Source organism: Hypanus sabinus, chromosome 4 (assembly GCF_030144855.1).
Source record: "Hypanus sabinus isolate sHypSab1 chromosome 4, sHypSab1.hap1, whole genome shotgun sequence".
Classification (NCBI taxonomy): domain Eukaryota; kingdom Metazoa; phylum Chordata; class Chondrichthyes; order Myliobatiformes; family Dasyatidae; genus Hypanus; species Hypanus sabinus.
This window is the reverse complement of record NC_082709.1, coordinates 15,855,214-15,881,250: the sequence shown is the minus strand read 5'-3', so window position 1 is coordinate 15,881,250 and position 26,037 is coordinate 15,855,214. Positions and strand designations below refer to the sequence as shown.

Below are 26,037 nucleotides of genomic sequence, written 5' to 3'. Positions count from 1 at the left end.
AGCTGAGTTCCTCCACCATTTTGTGTGCATTGCTTTGCAGTTCCAGTATTTGCAGATTTTCTCGGGTTTGTAATCACTAGCTCAAAGCTAATTGATAAACAGCAGTCATTATTGGATGCCATGATGACTTGCACTTATAGTCCTGACGAAGGCTCTCGGCCTGAAACGTCAACAGCGCTTCTCCCTATAGATGCTGCCTGGCCCGCTGCGTTCCACCAGCATTTTGTATGTGTTGCTTGAATTTCCAGCATCTGCGGATTTCCTCGTGTTTGCATTTATCATGTTAGCTAGACTAAGTCCCAAGTCCACGTTGCAGCAATGCCAGTTCTTCTTCCACGTTGAGCCATGAGCAACTCCTGGCTGCAGCAGAAGGCCAGGATTCCCAGCACTACAACAGGGAGAGCAGTCATATACACCAGGTTCCCAGCAGAATAAAGGGCAGAGATTTGCACCAGCTTCCCTGTACAACTGTCGTCAGTCATGCAACACAGCTCCCTCCATATAATGCTGATAAAGACCGTCTTTACTGTTGATTCCATATGTACTTCCATTCCTGGGAATACAACTGAAGTATTGGTGTACAATTACAAATCTTCATTGCTCTTGGTCCATTGGTTCTACCTTTGAAGATCAAAACCCTATTCTTTCCACAACTTTCTTATAAATTATAAAATATCATAACCATGGTGGTTTACCATTTCCTTCCCCATGTATTCAGGAAAAAAAAATTAAGACAGTTTTTTTTTAATGCACAGAAACAATATTCTTTGAGTAGTCTCACCTGAGTTTTATAGAGCTGTTATGTTACTTCAAGGGTCTTGAACTCAATCTCCCATCTAATAAAGGCCAGCCTTCTTAACCATCCTATCAACAACTCTCAGGAATCTGGCAACTTGGACCCCAAAATCCTCCTGTTCCTCCATACTTTTAAGAATTCTGCCATTAACCTTGCGCTCTGCCTTCATGTATGACCTTCGAAAGTGAATCACTTCACACTTTTCCAGACTGAACTGCACTGCCACTTCTCAGCCTAGCTCTGCATCCAGTCAATGTCTCACTCATTGTAACCTACGACAACCTTCTACATTATCCACAACACCATCAACCCCCCCCCCCCACAAACAGCCTCCTTTACTCCAGGAAAACTGTCCCAGTCCACCCAATTTTTGTAACTCAAGCTCTCAAGTCAAGGAACATCCTTGTGAATCCTTTACACACCCTTTCTCACATTTTTTGTAATGTCCTACATAGCTGTAATATGACATTCCATCTCTTGCACTCCATGCCCCTTCCGTGACAGCAAGTGTGGACATGTTTTCTTCAACTTGTCAACCTGCGTTGCCACAATTACAGGCAACAATATACCTGTATACCTAGATCTCTCTGCTCCACAACACTTCCCAGGGCCCTTTGTTCATCATGTATAGTGACTTCTTCACAGTTTCTGAGTTAACCATTTTCCCAGTTGATCTTGATCCTGCTGTAACTTTAGACTGCCTTCTCCTCTGACCAGGACTATTTGGAGTAATTCCTTCTATCCAGAAGCTGTCTGACAAGAGTGAATTTCTCCAAAAGGTTTACAGTTCAGATTCCAGCATCTGCTGTCAAATTCACCAATTTGGTTTCATTCACACATTTATTCATCAAGTCATCTACATTCTCATCCAAATTGTTAGAATACAAAACAACAGGAAATTTAACACCAATAGTCATTGGCCTCCATTTGTATGGCAAGGAGAAATCAAAATACTGAGACCTTATGTGCCAGGTACAATGGCTACCATCCAACTGACAAATTGAACCCTCAATTCACTGTGATAAGTATTCATGTCCTAGACAAGGGGGCCTTTTTATTCGTCAAGTTCAGCTTTCCAGCATAGTAATGGCGAGCTTCTAGAGACCAAACTGTTGTTTTTGAATAAATTAAAATTCCAACTTGTATTCTTTGTTTACCTTCTTATTGTAATCCAGAGTCAGTTTTCAATGTAAATGACATAGTAATCAGTTTGAAGTTGAAAATACAGTTTTGCTAACAAATACTGTCTACAGAGCCACAGATCTGATGGTCCCACAAGACCTGGTGAACAGGTACAGTAGAAGACAATGGGTTCTTTACTTGGGCTTGTTTCAAACTAGACAATGCTGTCTAAATTGTTTAGTTCAAGGAAGCTTGCAAACTAGATGGATACTATCACCAAGCATATCAAATATCTTAAGTGTTAACAGTTGGATTGTTTGTATACTCATGAAGTTAGCTTTATTCTGGATTCAGATCTCTGAATCCAGAAGCTTTTAGATTAGGGATTCCCAAAGTGGGTTTATTGGAAATGGTCCGGGAACATCAACCATGGCAGAAACACAGGGTGAATTAGAATTCACTCCACTGCCTTTGATTTCCATGATGGACAAATAGTTTGCGGGCATGTTTTTTTAGTTTATAGAATTGTACTTGTTTTGGAAATCCTTTGTGTTTTAGAAATGGTTCTGTGGTCTTATGGTTTAGAAATGGTTTGAAATTTATAAGCCTTATGAAATAAAAACCCTCCATGAGTTTTCAAGAATGTTGTTTGCATGTAAACGGGTATCACTGAAAATAAATGAACAGCGTTTAAACTACTTTGTTAGATGTAAGGTTCAGCTCTTTGGTAGGGAGGGGGTCACATGTGAAGGATTTGGCAGAAAAACTCACTGTGGAGGATTAACAGGGAAGTGAATTAATCTTTGAAGATTGGGTAGTTACAGTAAAAATCTCCTTTAATGAGAGTACCTGTGACTATTTATATTCGAATGGGCTTAAGGTCTTTGAGCTCAGAACTTTGTGGTGGCAAACACAACACCGTCACATCAGAAGCAGCCTCAAGTGTGTCTTAAAGTCTGTTTTCATCTGTAACAGACTGGGTTTTTTCAAGCCCAGATGTACAAAAGAAACTTGGACAACTAGTAACTGGCACATGTTTGACAACATTTAACTTCGTTACACAATTTGGCAGCCTTTGTTCCCTTTCATATGCACATCAAACTCCAAAGAATCCAAAACAAATTTATCAGTCTGTACCTATACGCAGTATACATTCACATGCATTGCTTGACTTGAGATTAAATTCCTTTGCAATGCACGCACAGAACAAAAAAAATCATCTGGCACGAGAGAACTGAGATCTGTAGAATTCCACACCTCTGCATTTATACAATCAATATTTTCCTCAAACATTTTTAACAATGGGCTTTCATTTTGGTACTTGAACCACATTATCACAAAGGAAACTGGCACTAAAGCTTGCATTACTAAGAACCTTATAAAAAGATTATCTGCAATGCAGTGAAAAAAAAAATTGGTCTAACAGAATCTGTGGAGGGAATGGGATATTCGATGGTTCAGTTTGACCTCAGTAATCAGTAATAGCATTTGCAGAACCAAGTTTAAGAATTTACAGAAAATTGAACCCTATCCAGTGAAGTCAATTCTTAAAACTGCACATATTTATAGGGATAGAAAGACAATTACTCCAGATTGAAATTACACAAATTGGTAAAGAATTCAATACTGTTATGATCAATGGTGAATTTTACAACTCTTGCAGCAACGAACCACAAATATCTTTTAAGTTCCTTCATGTGCATCTCAGCTTCTTGTTAAACTGATGTGCACAGAAGTCAACAGTGACAATTGCTAACCTTTTAATCTGGTTCAGGGTTGAGCACTCAGCCAATCAGCATCATTGAAATAGTGATTCACATCATTGGAACTGTTGCTTTATTGTTCCTAACCCTTGTGGTGCCAATTTACAATAGACACTTTTCACTCATCTCTGCTGATTCACATTGACTTAGTTCCCAAACTCCACATACCTATTCTTTCACAATACTTCATGGACTTGCTTTCTCCTATCTCTGTGCCAATCTCCAGCTCCATATCCTGCTCTAAATTCTTAGCACATAGTGTCATGATTGGCAAAATTGCATTGGGTTCTCAAGCTCTCAAGTTTAAGAGCCAAGAGTTATTGTTGCAGCTATTGTCTATAGGACCCTGGTCGGAACCCACCTGGAGTACTGTGCTCAATTCTGGTCGCCTCACTACAGGAAGGATGTAGAAACCATACAGAGGATAAAGAGGAGATTTACAAGGATGTTGCCTGGGTCAGGGAGGATATCTTATGAGAATAGGTTAAGTGAACTCGGCCTTTTCTCCTTGGAGCGACAGAGGATGAGAGGTGACCTGATAGAGGTACACAAAATAATGAGAGGCATTGATAGTCAGAAGCTTTTCGCCAGGATTGAAATGGCTAGTACAAGAGGACACAGTTTTAAGGTGCTTGGAAGCAGGTACAGGGGAAATGCCAGGGGTAAGATTTTTTTTTAAAACTCAGTGGTGAGCGTGTGGAATGGGCTGCCGGCAGCCGTGGTGGAAGCGGAAATAATAGGGTCTTTTAAGAGACTGGATAGGTACATGGAGCTTAGAAAAATAGAGGGCTATGAGTAAGCCTAGGCTGTTCGATGGTAAGAACGTGTTCGGCACAGCTTTATAGGCCAAAGGGCCTGCATTGTGCTGTAGGTTTTCAATGTTTTAATGGGGAAAAGCAAAGAGATGGCCAGATTGTGCAATGAGGTAAAATAATATCAAACACGTTAGACACCATTTAAAGCCACCACAAGTGACTCTGCAGATGCTGGAAATAAATTTAAAAAAACACAAAATGCTGGCAGAACTCAGCAGGCCAGACAGCATCTACGGGAGGAGTTAGTGACGACATTTCGGGCCGAAACCCTTCATCAGGAGTGAAGTAACATGGGATGGTCGGGGGGGATAAGAAGTTGGGGGGGGAGGGATGAAGTAGAGAGCTGGGAAGTGATAGGCTGAAGGGAAATGGGCTGGGGGAAGGTGGAGAATTATGGGAAATAAAAGAGAAAGAAAGGTAGGGCGGGGGGGAGATTATAGCGAGTGGGGAAAAAGAGAAAGAGAACCAGACTAAAATTATAGATAAGATGGGGTAAGGGAGGGGGGGGGCAGGGGTATCAATGGAGGTCTGTGAGTTGAATGTTAATGCCGGCAGATAGGAGGCTACCTAGGCGGGAGATGAGGTATTGCTCCATCAACCTGCGTGCAGCCTCATCCTGACGGTAGAGGAGGCCATGGACAGACATGTCGGAGTGGGAGTGGTCTGTGGAATTGAAGTGTGTGGCCACAGGGAGATCCTGCCTCTGCTGGAGGACCGAGCGCCGGTGTTTGGCGAAACGGTCTCCCAGTCTGCGGCAGGTCTCCCCAATGTATAAATGGCCACATTGGGAGCACCGGATACAGTATATCACTCCAGATGACTCGCAGGTGAAGTGGTGCCTCACCTGAAAGGACTGTCTGGAGCCTGGGATGGTGGTGAGGGAAGAAGTGTGGGGGCTGGTGTAGCACTTCTTCCATTTGCAGGGATAAATGCCTGGAGGGAGGTCAGTGAGGAGGGATTGGGGGATGAATGGACAAGGGAATCGCGTAGGGAGCGATCCCTGCGGAAAGCCGAGAGTGGGGGGGAAGGGGAGTGGAATTATCACCTTACTAGCCTACAGATCCAACGTATAATCCTCCGTAACTTCCACCACCTCCTACAGGATCCCAACACCAGACTCATCTTCCCCCGAGTACAAGAGAATGAGAAGTGACTTGAAAGTTTATAAAATCATGAGGGGTACAGATAAGATGGACATTCATAGTCTTCCCCAATCCCCACTCACAGAGTTGGGGAATCCACACAGACAGCACAGATACATGATAGGAGGGTTGAGATTTACTCAAGGCACGAGAGGTAACCTTTTTACATAGAGGGTAGTGAGCACCCAAAATGAGCTGCCAGAGATAGTGGTTGAGGCAGGGAGAACAGCAACATTTAAGAGACAGCTGGATAGGAACACAGAGGGGAAGAGACATGTAGACACTCTTACTCCAATGCTATGACTTGGTTTGATCATATCAGCCTTTCCTACGTGATCAGCCATTGCTTTGATAATAGCCTCTCGCTAATTGTGAAAGTAACTTGCCTTTCCACCTTTTGTCTTTCTCCCTCGAATAACATTAGCTGTTTTTAAATCCACTGATACCCTCTTAGAATTTAAGTTCAAAGTAAATTTATTATCAAATTACATATATGTCTCCATATACAACCCTGAGATTCATTGGGAAATTCAATGGAATTTAAAAAATTTCTACTAATGGGTGCATTATCTCTGCAGCCATTTCCCTTAAAACCCTTAGGCGCAGATCATCTGGATCCTGGCAACGTGCCTAACCTTTAGTTTTGCCAGTTATTCCTGATATTTTGTCCCTTATGATTCAGATTTTTACAAGATGTCCCACACTATTTGAGACTAATGTATAACTTCATGACAGTGGATTATGACCTCCATGCTAACAACATACAAAAATGAATTTAACCCATCTGCCATTTCCTTCTTAATCCCCCAGCCTCATTCTTGGGAAGTGCCATACTAAGCTTAGCCATGATTGGACTCTCTATACATCTACAAAAGCTCTGACTATTTGCTTTGATATTATGTGCAAGGTTTCTCACAAAATCATTTTTCCCCCCTCTATTTCATTTTTCCTTGGTGGGTTCCTGAAAATTCCAGATCTACCACTACTACCCTTTGTAACTTTGTATACCCTACTTTTTAACTATAACATGATCTTTGACTTCATTTGTTCACTATAAATTGTTCCTCCTAAATAAGAATCAATTCATATTCGGATTCAAAAGTTATCACATGTTCATCAAAACATACAGTGAAATACGTCATTTGTGTTAACAACCAGTGTATCTGGGATGTGTTTGGAGTGACCTGCAAGTATCAGCACAGCATGCCCGCAATACTCAGCAGAACACAACAAGCAGCAAAACAAACTCCTTTGCTGCCCCTCACCCACCCACACGGACAATCCCCCACATCCAGCACAGATCTCCGGACCTTCATTCTCTGTTTTCCGGGCTTCAAATTCCAATCGACCTTTGATCTTCAGTATCGATCCCTGCACTAGCTGATGAGACCCAGAGCTCCAGGCTTGAATTTTGTGCATGCCTTCAATCCTCCTGCTCAAATAACATCCGATCCCGGGACTGACCTGGGACAACCCAACATCCACAGGTGTCTTTCATCAAATTTCTTGCAAGCATTATGAATAACCATTTAATTATCTTCCATCGCTCATCAATGACATTCTTCTTACATTACTTACCCAGCCAACAACATACAACTCCGGCATCATAGCCCTGTAATTACATTCATTTAAATTCAATTCACTGGTATTCACCTTCAAACTGTTCTTGCGAGGGATGGGCTGGTTCAGCTCATGGCTCCACCAGGTTTACTCATCTCTGCACTGAACAGAGGCCGTGGCTCACTTTTGTGAACTTCAATTCTGAATCCTACTTGCTTACTTTTACTGGTTGTATGATCTGTTTTTTTAACCCCCCCTCTGCACGCCGGGTGTTTGATGGTTTTCGTCTGTTTTAATGGGTCCTATTAGGTTTGTTTTGTGGCTGCTTGCAAGGAGACAGATCTCAAGTTGCATAAAGTACACACATTTTGATTATAAATGTACTCTGAACCTTTCCTGACTGAGAACTCCAGAGCTAAAGGGTAGGCCATTTAGAGCCGATAGGGTCATTGATGCTCAGTCATACATTGCATTCAAAGCAGAGAATTATCAATTTCTGGATATCCACAAGACAAACGGATATTGGGCTAGAGTGGGAGACTGATGTTTGGAATAAAGGATTAACCTTGACCTTGAAGAATGGCAGAGCAGACCTGAAAGACTGAATGGCCAATTCATACTCCTATTTCCCCATGTTCTTATGGGTCAAATCTAGGACTTGCTTTGACCTCATCATCCAGTGATACTAATCGCTTCATGTGGAGGTGTGTCACATCAAATCTTCATACCACCCCCACCCATTGATTTTTTTTTAAACTAAGGTTTGACCTGAAATACTTCAGATTAACCAGATTTCTCCACTTTAATCTCAAAACACTTGACCATGCGTGTTTTAATACAGTCAACATTTACTGTTTTGAGTGTTTTTTTAAAAAAATCACACAGTTTTATGGTTGCAGAGAATAAAGAATACTGCACTAGGTATTTAAACATTGCAGGGGTGTAGAAGATGTCCAGGGAACGGTAGCATCTCTGGTGAAGGGGCTTGTCATGTCCATTCTGGGGCAGCTCACTCATCTTCAGTCCCCACCGGACACTCAGCTCTCACCCAAGTAGCTGTTTACATGCAAGAGGAGCCAAAGCACAGCACACCGCTTCGACAGACGGGCTAAACCAGGTGAGGGTAGCTGGTGGGCCTCATACCCCGGTGAGAAAGGGACACACCTGTCCTAGTGGAGTCAGCTCTGAGAGACTGGACAGATGAAATCTACAGTGAAATCCAACAGCCAGGAAGGTGGGACTATAAAACTCCATAGAGAGCAAAGGGCATAACAAGGCACAGAAGGCGATATGGTCAGCCACTGCAATCAAGGAACACAGTTTGCGATGCCTGTTCGTGCCACTGAACCCGGATTTCTGAGGCTGAGAGAGTGGAACTGCCCTACTGCATGGCTTTTCCGTCTTAAAAACTCAGATACGATAAACAACCACCAGACCAGAAGGAAACCTGGCACAAGGCTTGAGGTAACAGTTACACAATTACTCCATAAACATACACAAATATACTCCGAACTCTCCCCCCCCCCCCACACCCAAAACACTGAGGATGCGTTCCTCAGAGTGCAGTGCTAGGTAAATCACCGCTATGTGGGGTCATTATAACATGGACACGTGTGCCTGAAAAAAATAATCAAACCAGAGATGTATGATATATTATTTCACACACACACAGTAATTCATGGAGTAACAAACATGCAAATAGGCCAACCTGTCCATCAGTGGAGCAGCAACACATCGCAACAGCAGTGGAGGGAAGCGAGTGGTTGTTACATCTTAGAGGAGGGTCCAGGCTGTGGGACCTCCTCTAACTTTGGCTTCTTCTTCAAGAAGGCATTGAGATTTGACTGCCTTTTAAATTTCCTCTCATGAAGCAGTTCTCAGTAACAGGAAATCATGCCGAGAATGCCTCGCTTTGCCTTACTGCATCATTCCCAGTCAGGGTCAAAGAACTGGTCCGTGAATTGTGTGATCGTGGTGACGCTATTGCTGAGGAATTTTGTGGCTGCTGGTGATTCCCCTTCCCCATCTGGGTCCTCAGATTCACCCAGGATGAGCTGCTCTGCCAATTCTCAGAGCTCTTCATTGTTAAGGCCCCTCGCCATGAGAATGCAGTAACTCTTCAACATCCTCACACCCCATCACTTGCAGTTTCACCGACATGCTGATGCTTTTCCTAGACATCTTAGATGCACCACCCTCATTGAAAGTTGCAAGCCATTTTCCAGATATTATGGGTGGAAAAAAAAAGGAATAAATCAGTGAAGGAGCAAAAATAATTACATACGTGGGGGTAGGCATAGTATGAACTAATGTGATTGGCTGTGAGTGGCGCAGAGCAACTGTAAAGCACTCTCATTGGCTGATTGAATGTCCACTATAATGGCAGCTCCTCGAGAAGTTTTAAGTCTTGTTTAGAATGAATTTTTGTCATTTTAAAAGAACTGAATAACCGTGTTGTAATGAATCAAGAGCTGTGCGGGATGGTGTTACGCAGGGTCCGAGCGTACGAGGAATCATCTGCATTGTGAATGTGGACGCAAAGCTACAATTAAAAGAAGCAGGCTTGGGATTAGCATGAATATGAAAGTCCTCAACATAAACACACTTCCTACATTGGTTTTCTGTACTGTTAAATATGCTTAGAACAAGGTATACAAAATTAGATTTTTAAAGCTTTCAGTACATCTTGTGGAGACACTCCAATCTAATAAGCAATAGCCGCAATTAAAATTAAAACACTGCATAGAGTTGAAATCCAAGAAATAGTGGCGATTCACATTAATCATTTTTTCATGAGGTGATTAAAGTTTGAAGGCAAAAGAGAAGCACATTAAATGTGAATTTGAGAAATTTTTCCCTGCCTTGAAGAAAGAGGTTGATATCTGAAACTTGCTGTGGGGGTGGGGAAGGGAGTGATGGAATAATTTTCACTAGCTACATTTAGAGACGTAGTGTCATAAAACACTACAATGCTACACCTTGCCCAAGACTAACTTGCAGACTAGCAGAGGGAAGGAGCCCGTTACACCTCCTTTGATAAGACAGATAAACCCATCCTGCCACCCAGCCCTATTTATATTTATACCCCTAATTTTGTATCCCTCTATCAAAAAGTTAACAAATTTAACGATATACACCACTGATATTAAATCTGATTCTGATTTAAAATTCCCCTCAATCTTCTACAGTCCAAGGAATAAAGTCCTAACCTATTCAACTTTTTCCTGTAACTCAAGTCCTCAAGACCCAACAATATCCTCTTAAATTTTCTCAGCACTCTTTCAATCTTAGTGTTTACACCTATCCTGGAGGTAGATGACCAAGACTGCACACAAGTAATAAAATTAGTCCTCACCAGCTTATTATACAACTTCAATATTGTACTTAATTGATTGATTTAAGAAGGCAAATGTGCCAAAAGCTTTTTATATGACCTTATCCACCTGTGACACCACTTTCAAGGAATTATGGATGTATTCCCAGATACCCCTGTTCTACCACACTGCTCAGTGTCCTACCGCTTATCATGTTAGGCCTACCCTGGCTGGTCCTAACTAAATGCAAAACCTCACACTTGTCTGCATTAAATTCCATCTGCCATTTTTCAGCCCATTTTCCCCCACTGCAAGCTTTGATAGTCTTCCTCACTCTCCACTACGTTCCCCAACCTTGGTGTCAACACAAATGTGTTGACCCAGTTTACCACATTATCATTTAGATCACTGATGTAAATGACAAACAAAGGACCCAGCACCACTCCCTGTGGCACACCACTCCAGTCAGATAGGCAACCCTCTACTACCACTCTCTGGCTTTTCCTGCAAAGCCAATGTCTAATCCAATTTATCACCTCATCTTGAATGCAAAATAACTGAATCTTCTTGACCAACCTTCCATGAGAGATCTTGTCGAAGGCCTTGCTAAAGTCCAGGTAGACAACATCCACTGCTTTGCCTTCATCAACTTTCCTGGTAACTTCCTCGAAAAACTAAGATTAATTGGACATGATCTACCATGCACAAAGCCATAACAACTAACCTAAATCAATCCCTGTCTTTCCAAATACTCATGTATCCAGTCCCTTAGAATACATTCCAATAACTTTCTCACTACTAATGTCAGGCTCACGGGCCTATAATTTCCTGGCTTATTCTTAGAGCCTTCCTTAAACAAAGAATAGACTATTTTCTAAATGAAGAGGAAGTACAAAAACTGAGGTGCAAAGGGACTTGGGAGTCCTTGTGCAGGATTCCCTAAAGGCTAATTTGCAGGTTGAGTCATTGGTGAGTAAGGCAAACACAATGTGAGCACTTATTTCAAGAGGAGAAGAATATCAAAGCAAGGATGTAATGTGGAGACTTTATAAATTACTGGTGATTCCTCGGAGTATTGAGAGCACTTTTGGACCCCTTATCAAAGAAGGAATATGCTGATATTGAAGAGAGTTTAAAGGAGGTTCACAAAAATGATTCTGGGATTGAAGGACTTGTCATATGAAGAGTGTTTGATGGCTCTGGGCCTCTACTCACTGGAATTCAGAAGAAAGAGGGGTAACCTCATTGAAACCTATCAAATGATGAAAGACCTCAGTGGAGCGGTTGTGGAGAGGATGTTTTCTATGGTGAGGAAGTCCAAGACCAGAGGACACAGCTTCAGAATACAGCGGAGTCCTTTTAAAACAGAGATGGGGAGGAATTTCTTCAGCCAGAAAGTGGTGAATCTGGGAAATTTGTTGCTTCAGGTGGCCGTGGAGGCCAAACCATTGGGAATATCTAAGGCAGAGGTTGATCGACTCTTGATTAGTCCAGACATAAAGGGATACTGGGAGATTGGAGCTGAGAGGGAAAATGGACCAGCCATAATGAAATGGCAGAGCAGACTTGATGGGCCAAATTGCCTAAGTCTGTTCCCATACAGTGCCTACTTAAAGTATTCACCCACCCGCCCCAGAAATTTTGCGACATTGATCAACAGAAAAACTCTTTCATGTCAAAGTTAAAACAAATCTCTACAAAGTGATCCAAATTAATTATAAGTATAAAGCACAAAACAATTCATTGCCCCTTTAATATGACACACCAAATCATCATAGGTGCATCCTACTGGTTTTAGAAGTCACATGGAGACCAGTGTGCAGTCAAAGTGTTTCAATTAATTGTAGTAAAATTACACCTGTATCTGGAAGCTCTAACTGCTGGTGAGTCGGTATCCTGGCAAAAACAACACCATGAAGACAAAAGAACACTCCAAGCAATTCCACAAAAAAATTATTAAAAAGTACAAGTCAGGAGATGGAACCAAGAAAATTTCCAAGTCACTGAATATCCCTTGGAGTACAGTTAAGTCAATCATTTGTCCTCAAAAACTGAGTGACCATGCAAAGGGACTAGTGACGGAGGCCACCAAGAGACCCATGATAACTCTGGAGGAGTTTCAGTGGCTGAGATGGGAGAGACTGTGTACACAACTGTTGCCCGGACACTTCACCAGTCGCAACTTCATGGGAGAGTGGCAAAGCAAAGTCACTGTTGAAAAAACTCACATGAAACCTCAGAGTTTACCAAGAGTCATGTGGGAGTCTCTGAGGTCAGCTGGATGACACCATGCCTACAATGAAGCATGGTGGTGGCTGCATCATGCTGTGGGGATGCTTCAATGCAGCAGGCCCTGGAAGGCCTGGGAAGGTAGAGGGTGAAATGAATGCAGCAAAATACAGGGGAATCCTGGAGGAAAACATTATACACTCTACAAGAGAACTGCAGCTTGGGAGAAGATTTGTTCTTAAGCAAGACAATGACCCTAAGCAAAAAGCCAAAGTTACACAGGAATAGCTTAAAAACAAAGTTAATATCTTGGAATGGCCAAGTCAGAGACAAGACCTCAATCCAATTGAGAATTTGTGGCTGGACTTGAAAAGGGACATTCACTCACAATCCCCATGCAATCTGACAGCTTGAGCAGTTTTGTAAGAATAATGGGGATAAATTGCAGTGTCCAGATATGCAAAGCTGATAGAGACCTTTCCACCCAGACTCAAGGCTACAATTGCTGACAAAGGTTCATTTACTAAATACCGACTTGAAGGAGGTGAGTAATTATGCAATCAATTATTTTTGTGTTTTATATCTAAAATTTAGATCACTTTGTAGAGATCTATTATCACTTTGACACAAAAGAGTCTTTTTCTGCTGATCAGTATCAAAAAAGCCTAATTAAATTCACTGTAATTCAATGTTGTAAAACAATAAAACATGAACACTCCCAAGGGGGCCGAATACTTTTTATAGGCACTATCTTATTAAGGAAATTTTCCTGAACTCATTTGACAAACTCTTTCCCATTCAGCCCTTTTAGAGTATGGGAATCCCAGTCAATGTGTGAGAAGTTAAAAACACCTACTTATCACCTCATCTTTTTTGCGACAATCTGCAATCTCTAAATAAATTTACTGGGCTAAATCCCCCAGACTGTTGGAAAGTCTATAATGCAATCTCATTATCGTGGTCACACCTTTCTTATTCCTCAATTCTAGTCATAAAGTCTCAGCAGACGACATTCTTTCCTGACTGAGCACTGCTGTGACATTTTCCCAGATGAGTCATGCCACTGTTCCCCCTTTAATCCCTCCTGCTCTGTCGCGTCTCAAAAAACAGAGCCCTGAAATATTGAGCTGCCGGTCCTGCCCCTCCTGCAACCAAGTCTCATTAATGGCTGCAATGTCATAATTCCACATGCTGATCCATGCCCCAAGCTCATCTGCCTTTCCGACAATATTCCTCGATTGAAATAGAACCAGCTCAGAATATTAGTTCCACCATGTTCAGCCATTTTGATTCCTGACATTGTCCATACGATTAACAACACCGTTCCCCACAACTATCACCTGTTCTGGAGCTCTAAATCTCACTCCCCCGCAACTCTAGTTCAAACCGTACCCTCCTCCTCCCATGCAGCTCCAGCAGGCAATCCTGATTGGATACCAGTCCCCCTCCAGTTCAGGAGTTGACCGGCTCCTCTGTATAGATCCCACCTTCCCCAGAAGAGAGCCCAATGATCCAGATATCTGACACCATCCATCCTACACCAACGCTTTAGCCATGTGTTAAACTGTTTCATCTTCCTAGTTCTGGCCTCAATAGTGGTACAGGTAGCAACCCTGGAAGCTCTGACCCTTATCTTAGTACCTAACTCTCTGAACTCACTTTGCAGTACCTCATCACTAGTACCGATGAGGACCACAACCTCTGGCTACTCATTCAAGAACACCATGGACTCCATCGGAGTCGTCACTGACCCAGGCATTCTGAAGGCAACATACCATCTGGGGTTCTCATCCACAGAACCTCCTGTCTGTTCCCCACACCAATGAATCCCTCATCACTGGACCTCAGCTCTTCTCCCCGCTTCCCTTCGGACCCAGAGCCAGACTTAAAGCCAGAGACCTGATTGCTGTGACTTCCCTTTGCAAGTCAACCCACCCCCAACTGATTCCAAAACAGTATTCCTGCTGATGAGGGGAACAGCCACACGTACTCTGCTCTGTTACCTATCCCCTTCCACCCCCCCCCCCCCCGATGGTTACCCAGTTACCTGTGTCCTGCACCTTGGGTGTATCTACCTCCCTGTACATCCTATCTATCAACCTTTCAGCCTTTTGAATGATCTGGAGTTCATCCACCTCCAACTCCATAACACAGTCTGTTAGAAGCAGCAGCAGCAACAGACACCTTGCAGGTGTCATCATCAGGGACACTGGAGGTCTCCCTGCCTTGCCACATCCCACAAGGATCCTCTGTCCTGCCTGGTGTCCCCACTTCTCTAAATCTGCAATAAGATTCTACCTCCAACCTATGCCTATCCTCAAGGAAACCTCGATAAGCCAAAGCCTGAACTCCCCACTCTGACACTGGCACACTCCCACAACGGCTGCTCTGCTGAAACCCAACTTTTGTTTTGGAACTTGCCAAGTGTGTATGACCCAATGTCTCCTCGAGAATGGTGGCACATTTGGTCAAGCACTTAAAAAGGAAAAGTAAAAAAAACATACCTAATGCAGGCAAGCATGATCACTATTAAATTTCTCACTGGCCTTATTATCTTGTTCAAATGGTTGAAATGCAGATTTAGTTCATTTGGAAACACAATGGACACTCAAGTCCAAACTGCACGAAGTTCAGATCAGAAGTTAACTTCTTGGCAGATGAAGAACAAATTTACATACACCTCATTCTGGCATTTCAAAATAAAAACAATAAAACAAATAAAATCAAGGAAACAAAATGATCATTTTAACTAAATCTGTTTTTTGATATCAATTTGCTCAAAAGCTAAATGCTCTTTCAAGTTATCCATTATAGTTCGGTAGGCTGCCATGCAGAACTTGAGTAAATTACAATACCCAAGTGTACAGCTCACACAAGTTTAAACAAGTTCAGAAATACTTCGGTCTGACTAATGAAGGAATGCATTTAGTCAATCAAATACAGATTGCTTTGTCCTAACAGTATCATGATTTTTTTTTTACCTTTTACAGTACTGTACAAGTCTTTGGCACATATATATCGTTAGGGTGCCTGAGACTTTTGCACAGTACTGTAGTAATTTTATGTATTGCACTGCACTGCTGCCACAGGAAAAAAAATAAATTTCATGATATATGCGAGTGATTATAAACCTCATTCTGATATGTGTCAAGAATTGCAGATTGAGAATGAGAAGAGGGTCAAGGAAAGGGGAATCATGGTTGAGAAAAGGGCAAGGGATCTCTGATGATCTAACCTGGTCTCAACATATTGATGTAGTCATAAAGAAGGCAAGGCAGCGGCTATACTTCATTACGAGTTTGAAAAGATTTGGCATGTCAACAAATACACTCAAAAACTTATATAGATGTACCATGGAGAGCATTCTGACATGCTGCATCACTCTCTCATATGGGAGGGGGGGGGGGCTACTGTACAGGACCAAAAGCAGCTGCAGAGGGTTGTAAATTTAGTCGACTCCATCTTGGGTACTAGCCTACAAAGTACCCAGGACATCTTCAGCGATGTCTCAGAAAGGCAGTGTCCATTATTAAGGACCTCCAGCACCCAGGGCATGTCCTTTTCTCACTGTTACCATCAGGTAGGAGGTACAGAAGCCTGAAGGCACACACTCAGTGATTCAGGAACAGCTTCTTCCCCTTTGCCATCCGATTCCTTGGACACTACCTCACTTTTTAAAAAAATATACAGTATTCCTGCTTTTGCACGCTTTTTAATCTATTCAATATACTGTAATTGATTTACTTATTTATTATTATTTTTCTTCTATATTATGTATAGCATTGAACTGCTGCTGCTGTTAAAAAATTTCACATCACAAGCCGGTGATAATAAACCTGATTCTGAGAGGGGAGGGAGTGGGAAGCACCAAAGGGACATTTTGTCATGATCAATAAACCAACTGGTTGGATTCAAATTACCTTGCCAGGTGTCTCAGGTCTGGGCTTGTCTGCACACATGCCAACCACATCTCTGGCCTTCCTTCTCCGCCACCTGTCCCACACCCCTGCCACAGCGCTCCACCCTCACCATTCCCAACAGCCTTACCTCCCGCCACATTTGCAAACTTGCTCTCCTCCACGTTGACAAATACAGCTCCGTGCAAAAGTCTTAGGCACCCCAGCTATATACATGGCTCCAAGACTTTTGCACAGTACTGTACTTACACACCAAACATACATAAAATTTGTCAATATTTTAATTACATTGAAAATTCTCTCATGCACTGGAAGCAGCATTAACATGTATTACAAAGACAGGATAGATACCAGAAGTTGCAATTTTTTGGTTGTTTATAAACAGCAGTAATTAATCATCTGGTTGATCAATGTGGTTACAAATGTTATCAATGCAACCTCAGAGGTTTAAACGCAGACAAAAGGGATCTCCAAGTGGAATGCCGATGAATGTCCAGGGTTTCATGTCAAATTGGTGCCCACATATTGACTGCTTCCCTCGTCATTTAAGTACTGAAAGCCCGTTTGTTTTCCTGAATCTGTCAGCCCATTCAAGCCTTTCAGTCTATAGACTAAGCATGTAAAAAGGAGCATCTTATCAGCTTGCTCCAGACCAGGCGGGTTGGTCACATCCGCAAAGAAATTACACAGCCCTTCCAATTGTAGGCCTCACCCGCAAAGCTTTGCTCATTCTCAATGCAAACACCCCATGCTATTGTGCCAGCAAACACACTAATACAGAGGAGACAAGAGCCATGTGTTTTAACTGTAATCCATTTTAAACGACTGAAATGATAAATGATGGGCAAATGAAGTTTTTACTCATTATGAAAGGACAGAAATGCGGCTCCAAAATCTGTAATTTCTAAACTTGCTATTAGCAAGCCTTGTAATGGAAAACACAGCCCTCGTTTTATATCATTAAAGTATCAGTTTTAGATACAAAAATAAAATTGAAATGCATATTAATTAGTTAATTGGAATGTCAACTTGCATTAAAAGAAATTAAAACAGGTTTTGTTTAAACAATAGTTAAATTAAACCAATACTTGTATATTCAGAATGAACTTAGCTGGATCCACCTTCCAAAATTGTGCATTTCCACGCTCATTTGCCTCACTTGTGCACACAACAGAAGAATAATATGCACTCGTGAAAATCAGTTGAGTACCTATTGATAATCTCCATCACGAACGGCTTACCTATTGCAAATTCATCCACACCAGTGCATCTCAACATCTTAAGCACCGGATCTTCTACAGATTTCTTCCAAATACACTTTTAAGAAAAACTACACTTCTGAAGTGACAGTAGTATAGAGGTTCAGCACTATCATCGACAGAGCCAAACACCTAAACAGACAATGGAATTTCAGAACTCAGATCCTAAAATCCTAATTACAGTACAATGCAATTTTATGATTGGTGGTTGATATATTTCTCAGTTAAACTGTTCCTATATTCTAAACTAAGTTAATTAATAGTAAATAATTTTACCTACAAGTGAATGATGGACATAAAATAATAGCTTTCTAACTGTTAGATTAAATAATTATTCATGTTACTTCAGTGCCATGCTTTTTCTCGCATAACCATTTGATAGATAGACAGATACTTTATTCATCCCCAAGGGGAAATTCAACATTTTTCCAGTGTCCCATACACTTATTGTAGCAAAACTAATTACATACAGTATTTAACTCAGTATAAATATGATATGCATCTAAAATCACCCTCCCAAAAAGCATTAATAGCTTTTAAAAAGTTCTTAAATAGTTTACTAAAGTGCACTTGATATGCACTTGATCAAATAATTGTCTACCCCAACTTTACACAAAAGTCACATTGGATTTGTCTATTTTTATTTTTTCCCTGACTACTCACTTTTACTTCGATTGAAACAGAGCACAGTTGTAAACAGAAACTAGTAACAGTGAGGATCGAAGGAATAGCAACTACTATTGTCATCAGTAACACAAGCACCTCCGGGAAAGGAGAAAACTATTAAATAAGAACATTCATCGGATAGAAAAAGCTTACATCATTAAGCAAAAGTTAAAATAAATGATAAAAATAGTGGGTTCAAAAATGACAGGATATTTCATTTCATTACCAAAACACAACTCGTTTTCTCACAAAGGGAACCATTTAAAATAAAATCTCCCAGCCTTTAATAGGCCATAATGAATCTGAAAGTTTCAAAAAGCTTTTTAAAACAATAAAAACTGGGACTTAAAAACGATGACCGAAACACGATGCTGGATGTTCAATATGTTAGCTTGATACATTTAAACTGCCATTTTATCTCTGGAATTTTTTTTGTTCCAAGTGATAAACCATGTAGTGTGCGCCAAATTGTATTTCCTGTTCCTCAGCTCATTTCCACTGTGTCTGTAAAATATTTACATTGTGCGCAACAAATGTTACAAGCTCGCAGAAATGAACTCTTTCCTTCTACGAAGAATATTTTCCACCTATTATCATTAGCCGAAATGGAAGCTTTGTTGCCCTGTGACCAAAGGGTTAATAGAAAAGAGGCATTTCACAGCAATGCGTATCTCATACTTTTGCGTGTATTTATCCTTGAGGTTAGGAGTCATTGATGATTTCAGTAATGATTAAAATACAATCTAGCCTTTAATTTCGTTCGATGCCAGAGCCTGGTCTTTGTATGCGGTGCCCTGTACGTTGTTGATTTTTGAATTGGAAATAGCAAGAGCCGCCAAGTCCAGTTACCAGTTACGACAGAATTCATTTATTTGCGTGTCTCTATATGAAGCAGCAATTATTAATCTAAATAAAGACAATTTTCTAAGTATGAAGGTTTAAAGCCCACCTGTTTGAGAGATGCATTTCTTACGGGGTTACTTGGGAAGATCATTCTCTGAAATATAATAATATTCCAAATGTGTCAGGTAACAATCAGCGGCAGTGCTCCCTTTATGCAAACTGTTTCAGCAACACGGTAACTTCTATCATTGGAGGTATTACAGCCGGTGACGGTGGGGGGACTCTCTGATCCTTTTGCCGAGCGCGAGCAGTCCTTTAGTTACTCGTTGCCTGTTAAATCAACACACTGCCAAATTTTGTAACAGTGTAACTAAGTTTCAAATGCAACTTCAGCGACTCGGCCAGTTCGCCCTCATTGATGGAGTTTATGGCTCCCCGCAGCAGCGATCCCACCTACTGTGGCCGCGGCCATTACAAGTTTAGACATAGGGATGTCACAATACCAAGCTAAACCGCAAACGCGTTAGCTCTGCGTATTTTGTACAAACCACGGTCATTTTCCCTTTGTTAAACTTAACTGTAGTACCAAAACTGACTTTCGTCGGTATATTTTAACGTAGCTTCCCATACGTGGCTTTGAACATGGAACCAAACTCCTTTCAATAAAATGGTTGGTTCCGACATAAATGCTTCGCATTCCAAATACTAACCATCAAATCTTCCTGGCGAGAGAGATCGCATTAGTCTCCTTTTATAAACGCGTTTACAGGTCGTTTCAAATGCAGGTGGAGCCGCCCTTGATTAAAAAGTCAAATAGCACAAAAATACGAGGCCTTTATTGACCGGCAAATAGCAAAAAGGAACGACTCATGAACACAAAAGTAATGAGTGCGGAGTTTGGATAGAAACAGGCAATAAAATATGTGAGGGGAAAAAAATAAATGTGATTGATTCTAATTATTTTCTTCCTTATTTTTGGACAACTAAAATTAATCAGTTAGGATGGTACCGGTCAGGCCAAATACGCACGTCTCAGTCTCCGTAGTCTCACAGGATGCTGTGCGTATCACAAAATTTATTTTGGAGTTATACCACTGTCAAGGTGAAGCCAAACACAAACTGGAACACTGTTCCACTAGGGAGGCCTACAACCCAAAGGCATGTAGAATTTTCCAGTTTCAGGTAACCCATATTCCCTGCCCTCTTTTCCCAGTCTCAGCAGCTTACCTAGGTTTTCAGATAATCTGTCCATCACCCACCCATCTATCCATCTGGATTTCTTCCCCCATCTAGTCCATTTGCCTTCCAGCCCTCCCTTGTACCACTTATCGCCTTGCAACCCCTATCTCCACCTTATCCCCTCATTGCCCCTCCCTACCTAGATCCATCTGCCCATGTTTTTATTGGTTTCTGCCTTTCCTTCACCAATTGTTTCCACACTCCCTCCATCACCCAGCTGTTAATGTCCATTATTCTCCACTTTTCCCCCAATTGAACTGACTTTATTTCCTACATCCTTCACATACGTGAGGACTAAAAACCTTTACATTACGTCTCCATCTAAATGTGCAATGCACAATCATAGTAATTTATAACATAGAGCAGTCAACGTAATATAGAATACACTCAAGTCATGACGCGTGAGTTCATCAGTCTGATGACCTGGCAGAAGAAGCTGTCCCAGAGCCTGCTGGTCCTGGCTTTTATGCTGCGGTACCGTTTCCCGGATGGTAGCGGCTGGCATAGATTGTGGTTGGGTTGGCTTGGGTCCCCAACGATTGTTTGGGCGCTTTTTACATGCCTGTCTTTGTAAATGTCCTGAATAGTGGGAAGTTCACATCTACAGATGCGCTGGCTGTCCGCACCACTCTCTGCAGAGTCCTGCGATTGAGGGAGGTACAGTTCCCATACCAGACAGTGATGCAGCCAGTCAGGATGCTCTCAATTGTGCCCCTGCAGAAAATTCTTTGGATTTGAGGGCCCATACCAAACTTCCTCAACTGTCTGAGGTGAAAGAGGCGCTGTTGTGCCTTTTTCACCACACTGCTGGTTTGTACAGACCAAGTGAAGTTCTCAGTGATGTGGATGCCGAGGAACTTGAAACTGTTTACCTCTCAACCCCAGATCCATTGATGTCAATAGGGGTAAACCTGTCTCCAATCCTCCTGTAGTCCACAACCAGCTCCTTTGTTTTTGCGACTTTGATGGCGAGATTGTTTTCTTGACACCACTGTGTCAGGGTGATGACTTCTTCCCTGTAGGCCATCTTGTTATTGGTAGACATAAGGCCAATCAATGTAGTGTCGTCGCAAATTTAATTAGCAGAGTGTAGCTGTGAGTTGCAACACAGTCATGGGTATACAGTTCCCACATCCACCCGCATCCAGTTCCAGCTGTTACTGAACTTCCCTCATCTCTTTGTTTTGATTATCTTCCCCGTACACACTCAATCCTGGTAGAGGGTCACGACCCGAAACTTCAAATATTCTCTTGCCTCCATACTGTAAACGCCACTTGGCATGCTGAGTTCCTTTTACTCAGAGATACAAAATCATGAGATATGGGAACAGAATTAGGACATTTGGCCCATCGAGTCTGCTCTGCCATTTCATTGTGGCTGATCTATTTTCCCTCTCAGCCCCAGTCTCCTGCCTTCTTCACATATGCCTTCATGCCCCGATTAATGAAGAATTTATCAATCTCTGCCTTAAATACACCCAATGTTTTGGCCTCCGCAGTGGCCTGTGGTAAGGAATTCCCGATTCACCACTTTCTAGCAAAAAAAATCTCCTCTAGAGGGAGATTATTTTAGAACAGAGTTGAGGAGATTTTTTTGAGGAGATTGTGAGGCTCCCTCTGGTTTTAGACTCCCCTGCCACTATAGGAAACTTCCTTTCCACATGCACTCTATCGAGACCTTTCAACATTGGATAGGTTTCAATGAGGTCTGAATTCCAGTGAGTAGAGGCCCGGAGCCATTGTACACTCCTCATATCATAAGCCTTTCAATCCTAGAATCATTTTCATGAACCTTATTTGAATCCTCTCCTCATTTGTATGAATTTACAGATAATACAGTATACCTGTCCTTCAAGTGATAATCCAAAGACATTTGGAAAGCAAAAATAAGATTTTAGAATAAAAATCACCTGATAAGAAAAGCATAAAACATTCTGTGTCAATATGCTTCAATGGAAATAAATTCAAATTCTATACAAGTATAGAATGGACACTGCCTCAGTACTTCTTGTCCTTATTTTTGCGCTACTTATTTAATTTAGTTTTTTAAGTATATGCAGTATATTACTATACAGTTTTTTATTACCATGTATTGTAATGTACTGCTAAATAACAATTAATTCCACAACATACACTGGTGATATTAAACCTGATTTTTATGCTGCTGTAAGATTTTCATTGCACCTCAGCTTGAGTACATGACAATAAACTTGACTTTGACTTTGCACTCCAGGACTATGATTCAAAGTTTATTGCTGCTGGATATTGGAATTTATGGGTCACATTCCAATTTCTCATATTGCTAGCATAATCGCAGTTTGTAAAATTTTTCATAATTTTCACAGTAGAATAAACAAACTTTTTTTTTGAGGCAGTTTGGCAATTAGTTTTTTAAATCCAGATAAATATGACTCCTTATGAGTTTGCATGACATCTAAAACTTTGATAGTTCTATAGATATGTAATGCAGAGTATATTGACTGGCTGCAGCACAGCCTGGTATGGAAACATTAACGCTTTTGAATGGAAAATCCTACAGAAAGTAATGGATATGACCCAGTCCATCATGGGTAAAGCCCTCCACTCCATTGAGCACACCTACATGGAGCGATGTCACAGGAAATCAGCGACCATTGTCAGGAACCCTCACCACCCAGGACATGCTCCCTTCTCACTGCTGCCATTTGGAAGAAGATATAGGAGCCTCAGGATTCACAACACCAGGCTCATCAAAACAGTTATTACCCTACAACTACTAGGCTTTTAAGTGAAAGGGGATAACAACATTCAACTTCACTTGCTCCATCATTGAGAAGTTCCCACAACCTATGGACTCGCTTCAAGGATTCTTTATCTCATGTTCTTCATGTTTATTGCTTATTTATTTTATTATTTCTTTCTTTTTGTATTTGCACAGGTTGCCCATTGGTTGAACACCCAAGATGGTGCGGTGTTTCATTGATTCTATAATTGTTATTATTCAATTATGGATTTATTGAGTATGCTGGCAAGGAAACAAATCTCAGGGTTGTATATTATGAAGCATATGTACTTTGAAAATAAATCTACTTTGAACTTTTGAACTTTGAGCTATTGCATTCTGGGATACCAAACCAAGGTATGGCCCTTAAGAATGTTAATGAACGCAGGACCCTAGGAGTGTGAGTATACAATTCACTGAAAGCAGTGGTTAAGAATGTGACTGGTATGAGTTAGGAGCTGGACACTGAATGCCCAGGAGCATGCCCTAGGCTTGGAGAACTAAGGGTGCTGCATGTGGGTGGGTTCTGCAGGTGTGCTGTGAAGAGCATTCTGACAGGCTGCATCACTGTCTGTATGGTGGGGGGGGGGCTACTGCACAGGACTGAAAGAAGCAACAGAAAATTGTAAAATTAGTCAGCTCCATTATGGGTACCAGCTGCAGAAAGGCGGCATCCATTATTAAGTACCCACATCATTCTGGCCGTGCCCTCTTCTCATTGTTCTCATACCCATCAGGTAGGAGGTACAGAAGCCTGAAGGCACCCACTCAGCAATTCAAGAACAGCTTCTTTCCCTCTGTGATCTGATTCTTAAATGGACATTGAACCCGTGAACACCACCTCACTTCTATTATTTCTGTTTTTGCACCCTTTTAAATTTAACAAATTAACACCCACATATATTTACTGGTAATGTATTTATTTATTTATTCTACGTTTATTATGTATTGCATTGTACTGCTGCCACTAAGTTAACAAATTTCACAATACATGCCGGTGATATTAAACCTGAGTTTGATTCTGTGTGGTAGGGAGGAAAGGTGCTTGTTTGTTGCTTGGTGTGTTCTGCTTTGTCTGTCGAGCACGTGAGCGTGCTGTGTTGGCACTGGAATGTATAGTGACACTTGTAGGCTGTCCCCAGCACACCCTTAGCTTGCATTGGTTGTGAACACAAACAACGCATTTCACTGTAAGTTTCAATGTTACATGAAAAATAGATGAATCTGAACCTGATGCAGCCACATAAGATACTGGTGAGACTGCAAATGGAGTATTGTGAACAGTTTTGGTCACTTTATTATGAGAATGATGAGATTAATCTGGAAAGAGTGCAGAAAAGATTCAGCAGAATGTAATCTAGACTTGGGAACCTGAGGTTGCAGGGAGAGGCAGGGACTTTATTCCCTGGAATGTCGAAGAATAAGGGATGACCTCATGAAGGTATTTGAGATTGTGAAAGGCATAGACAGGGTGAAAGCCCAAAAGGGTGAACTACATGTACCTACCCCCACCCCCGCTGACTGCTCCTGTGGCTCCTCCCATGAACCCCGGTATAAAGGCGATTGGAGACACAGCCCCAGCCTCAGTCTCCAGGATGTAGTATGTTGGTCACTTGCTGCTTGTTCTTTCTTCCGGCCAATAAAAGCCGATATCTTGCCTCACGTCTCCGAGAGTTATTGATGGTGTATCAGGCATATAAGGTTGAAGATCAGAGACAAGAGATTAAAAAGAGATATTAGGGACATCATCTTCATGCAAAGACTAATGCGTATTTGGAATGAGCTACTAGAAATAGTGGTTGAAGTGAGCAGCTTGAAAACATTAAAACCATCTCAATAAGTCCATGGATAGAGAGGGGTTGATAGGGTAAGGGCCATGTGTGGGCAGATAGGACTAGCTCACAGGACAATACAGTCAGCATGGACAGTTTGAACCAAAGGAACTGCTTCCAAGTTTTATGACTCTAAGTTAAATATTCTTTCACTTCTCTTTGATTCTGATGGTCTTTGTTTTCCTCCTTTAAGCTGGGACACAGCAACATATTTGACACTTTACCTAAAGCAACACACTCAAAATGCTTGAGGAACTCAGCAGGTCAGGCAGCATCGATGGAAATGAACAAACAGTTGAAGTTTCAGATCAAGACCCTTCTTCAGTTTTCATTACCAGTCCTGAAGAAGGGTCTCGGCCCGAAACATCAACCATTTATTTATTTCCATGGATGATGCCTGGCCTGCTGAGTTTCTCCAGCATTTTGTGTGCATTGCTGTACATTTCTGACATCTGCAGACTTTCCAAATTTGTATTTTGACCTGAACTGTGCCAGATTGAAGCACTATATTTTAACTGTTGAAAACAGTCCAATGTTAATACAAAGTGCACTGCAGATGCTGTGGTCAAATCAAGACATACAAAAATGCTGGATGAACTCATCAGGTCAGGAAGCATCCGTTGAAAGGAGCAGTCAACATTTTGGGTCCAGACCCTTCGTCAGGACTAAAGAAGGAGGGGGCAGGGGCCCTATAAATCCCCTTGGTATGAACATCAAATTCTCCAACTTCCGGTAATTCCCTCCCTCTCCCTTCCCACCTTCACTCTGTCTCCTCTTCT

General features: G+C 41.6%; 1 protein-coding gene across 3 annotated transcripts in view; it reads right to left on the bottom strand.

Annotated features, from left to right (window-relative positions):
- LOC132392516 (RNA-binding motif, single-stranded-interacting protein 1-like) overlaps positions 1 to 26,037 on the bottom strand; it is a 206,236-nt gene that overhangs the window by 137,447 nt on the left and 42,752 nt on the right. Inside the window, exon 1 of one of the 3 annotated variants that reach the window (XM_059966470.1) lies at positions 19,533 to 19,859. The exons of the other annotated variants lie outside the window; for them this stretch is intronic. Coding sequence (XP_059822453.1) covers positions 19,533 to 19,577 — 45 coding nt within the window. The 5' untranslated portion in view covers positions 19,578 to 19,859. Of the gene's footprint in view, positions 1 to 19,532; positions 19,860 to 26,037 lie in introns of those variants that run through there. 3 annotated transcript variants of the gene reach the window in all.